At 49.6% G+C, this 2,819-nt stretch overlaps 1 protein-coding gene across 1 annotated transcript; it reads left to right on the plus strand.

Annotated features, from left to right (window-relative positions):
- The first annotated feature begins 252 nt into the window (after nucleotides 1-252).
- LOC125760177 (uncharacterized) lies at nucleotides 253-2,504 on the plus strand. The gene is made up of 3 exons (XM_049419937.1): nucleotides 253-633; nucleotides 1,265-1,451; nucleotides 1,751-2,504. Exons 1-3 carry the CDS (start codon nucleotides 288-290, stop codon nucleotides 2,502-2,504), a joined length of 1,287 nt encoding a protein of 428 aa, XP_049275894.1. The 5' UTR covers nucleotides 253-287.
- Nucleotides 2,505-2,819: the final 315 nt, after the last annotated feature.

Here is a 2,819-nt window from a genome sequence, read left to right on the forward strand (position 1 = left end):
AGGTCAAGGCCGAGCTGCAGCGCATGGAAACCCAAGGCGTCATAACCAAGGTAACGTAGCCAACCGAGTGGTCTAGCCATATGGTTACAGTCGTTAAGAAGGACAAGGTTAGAATTTGCCTGGATCCTACGGCGCTAAACAAAGTGTTGCTGCGGGAACATTACCCAATGCCGACCCTAGAAGACGCAGCCTCACAGATATCTGGTGCCAGGTACTTCTCAACACTCGACGCAGCGTCAGGTCTCTGGCAAATTAAGCTAACAGAATCAAGCTCAAAACTCTGCACGATGAGCACGCCGTATGGGCGCTATCGGTTTCTTCGAATGCCCTTCGGCATCGCGTCAGCTCCAGAAATCTTTCAAGCAGCTATGCATCGCATTCTGGAAGGCTTGCCGTGCGTAGTCGTGATAATGGACGACATACTGCTTTGGGGCCGCACAAAAGAGGAGCACGACCACAACCTGTCACTTTTGTTATTACGCTGTCGCGAAAACAACCTCAAGCTTAATCTAAAGAAATGCACTTTTTTGCAGCCTGAAGTCCGCTACCTCGGGCACATTCTTAGCACTGAAGGCCTCCGCCTGGACCCAGGTCGAGTGAAGGACATACTGGAAATGGAAGAGCCAAAGAATTGTAAGGAACTCCAAGTCTTTTTAGGCATGATGAATTATGTACAACGTTTCATTCCTAACATGTCCGACGTGACTGCCCCCCTAAGAACATTGTTGCACAAAGACATTGCGTGGGTTTGGACTGACGCTCAGCAACGGGGTTATGAAACGTTGCGTGAAAGCTTAGCAAATGCACCAGTTCTTGCTTTCTTCGACGCAAATAAGCCAGTCGTCCTATCAGTTGATGCCAGCCAAATGGGCGTTGGCGCTGTGCTTATTCAAGACGGCCGTCCCGTCGCATTCTCGTCACATTCACTAACAGAGGCACAACAGCAGCTACGCTCAAATTGAAAAGGAAACATTAGCCATTGTGCATGGTTGCGTCAAGTTTCATGATTATATCTTCGGCCAAGAAACTGTGCTTGTTGAGACCGATCACCGCCCGTTGGTGCCGATATTCAGCAAACTACTTCATCAATGTCCACTTCGCCTGCAGCGCATGCGTTTGACTTTGCAGCAATATCCCATTAACTTGATCTACAAGCCAGGGAAAGAGCTTTTTCTAGCTGACGCCTTATCTAGGTTTCCCAGCAAACAGCTCATGCAAGAAGAAACGGAGCAATTTCACGTGAATGTGCTTCAATACATTTCAGCTTCGCAGCAGCGTCTGAGGGACCTTCGTGCGGCAACGAATGACGATCCTGCCCTGGTCAAGCTTCGAGGTTACGCCGAAACAAGCTGGCCTGAAAAGAGCGAGGTGCCCGAAAGTGTTCGTCAGTACTGGTCCTACAAAGAGGAACTGCACACACAGGATGGTCTTGTTTTTCGCAGCAACAAGGTAGTTATACCAACTTCACAGAAACACGGAATTATGTTGCTGCTACATGCTGCGCACCCGGGAGTTGAAAAGATGAAGGCGCGGGCTAGAGACATCATGTACTGGCCAAATATGTCGCGCGAGATAGAGCAATTTTGCAAAACCTGCAGGGTCTGTCAGAAGTATCAACCGCGGAATGCCAAAATGCCTCTTCATAGCCACGACATCCAAAGCTTCCCTGGGAATTTGTTGGCATGGACCTGTTTTTCCATGAGGGCCGGGAATTTGCCATCATAGTAGACTACTATTCTTTCTTTTTTGAAATCCGTGAACTCCGGCAGAGCACTGCTAGTGCTCTGACATTATGGTGCACAGAATTGTTCGCCACACATGGCTTACCGTTGCAGCTCTGCAGTGATAACGGCCCGCAATTCAATAGCCAGCTTTTCAAAGAGTTCCTGCAACAACTAGGCGTTACCCATATTACGACAAGCCCTTATCATCCCCGCTCCAATGGTATGTCTGAAAGAGCCGTACAAGAGGCAAAAAAGCTTCTAAAGAAATGTTCACGCAGCAGGGTTGATTTTTATATGGCGTTGCTAGAATGGCGCAACATCCCCAGAGATGATGTTCTGAGGTCCCCTGTGCAGAGACTCATGGGACGGCAGACCAGGACCCTATTGCCTGTACCAACCAGCCACCTGGAACCAGAGGCAGTTCCAAGCAAAGCCGTTCACAGCAGGCTCCAGGAGATCCGTCAAAGCCAGAAGGTGTATTACAACCGTGGAACAAACGATCTACCGCCCCTTTCTCCAGGCCAGCCAGTGTCCACATACGACACCCTCCAGCGAACGTGGTCGCCTGCGGTACTTCTAAGGCCAGCAAACACGCCCCGGTCAGCAATCATAAGAACAGAAGATGGTCGAGAATTCAGGCGCACAAGAGAACACCTGAGGGAGAGGACGACGCACAGCGACGATGGCCCCAGAGAAGACCACTTTCCTCAAGAGCTACGCCGAAGCACCAGAACTCGCCACCAGCCCTGTCGATACCCGCAGCCGGAAAGGCATAATTAATTTGTTCCCAATTGAAGGAAGATGTAGCACGGCTGGGTGTGCAACCGTCACCTAACACCTGTAATCACGTGACATGTTACGTCACGCTTCTCTTTATATAGCTCTAACCAAACGGCAATAAAGTTGTTCTTCACCCGACTGCCGGCCTCGCTACACAGTCCACGATCCAGAGAGCGAAAGTTATTTAGAAAAAGGCGCATACAGATATACGTGCGACCGGCTTTCCTTCAAAGGTAATTTCTGTTCAGTAGTAATCCTTTTTTTAAAGAGCGAAGCTGTTCTAGCTCGGCGTAAAGTGTGTGACCATGCCCGAAA

Source organism: Rhipicephalus sanguineus, chromosome 10, assembly GCF_013339695.2.
Source record: "Rhipicephalus sanguineus isolate Rsan-2018 chromosome 10, BIME_Rsan_1.4, whole genome shotgun sequence".
In the NCBI taxonomy this organism is placed as follows: domain Eukaryota; kingdom Metazoa; phylum Arthropoda; class Arachnida; order Ixodida; family Ixodidae; genus Rhipicephalus; species Rhipicephalus sanguineus.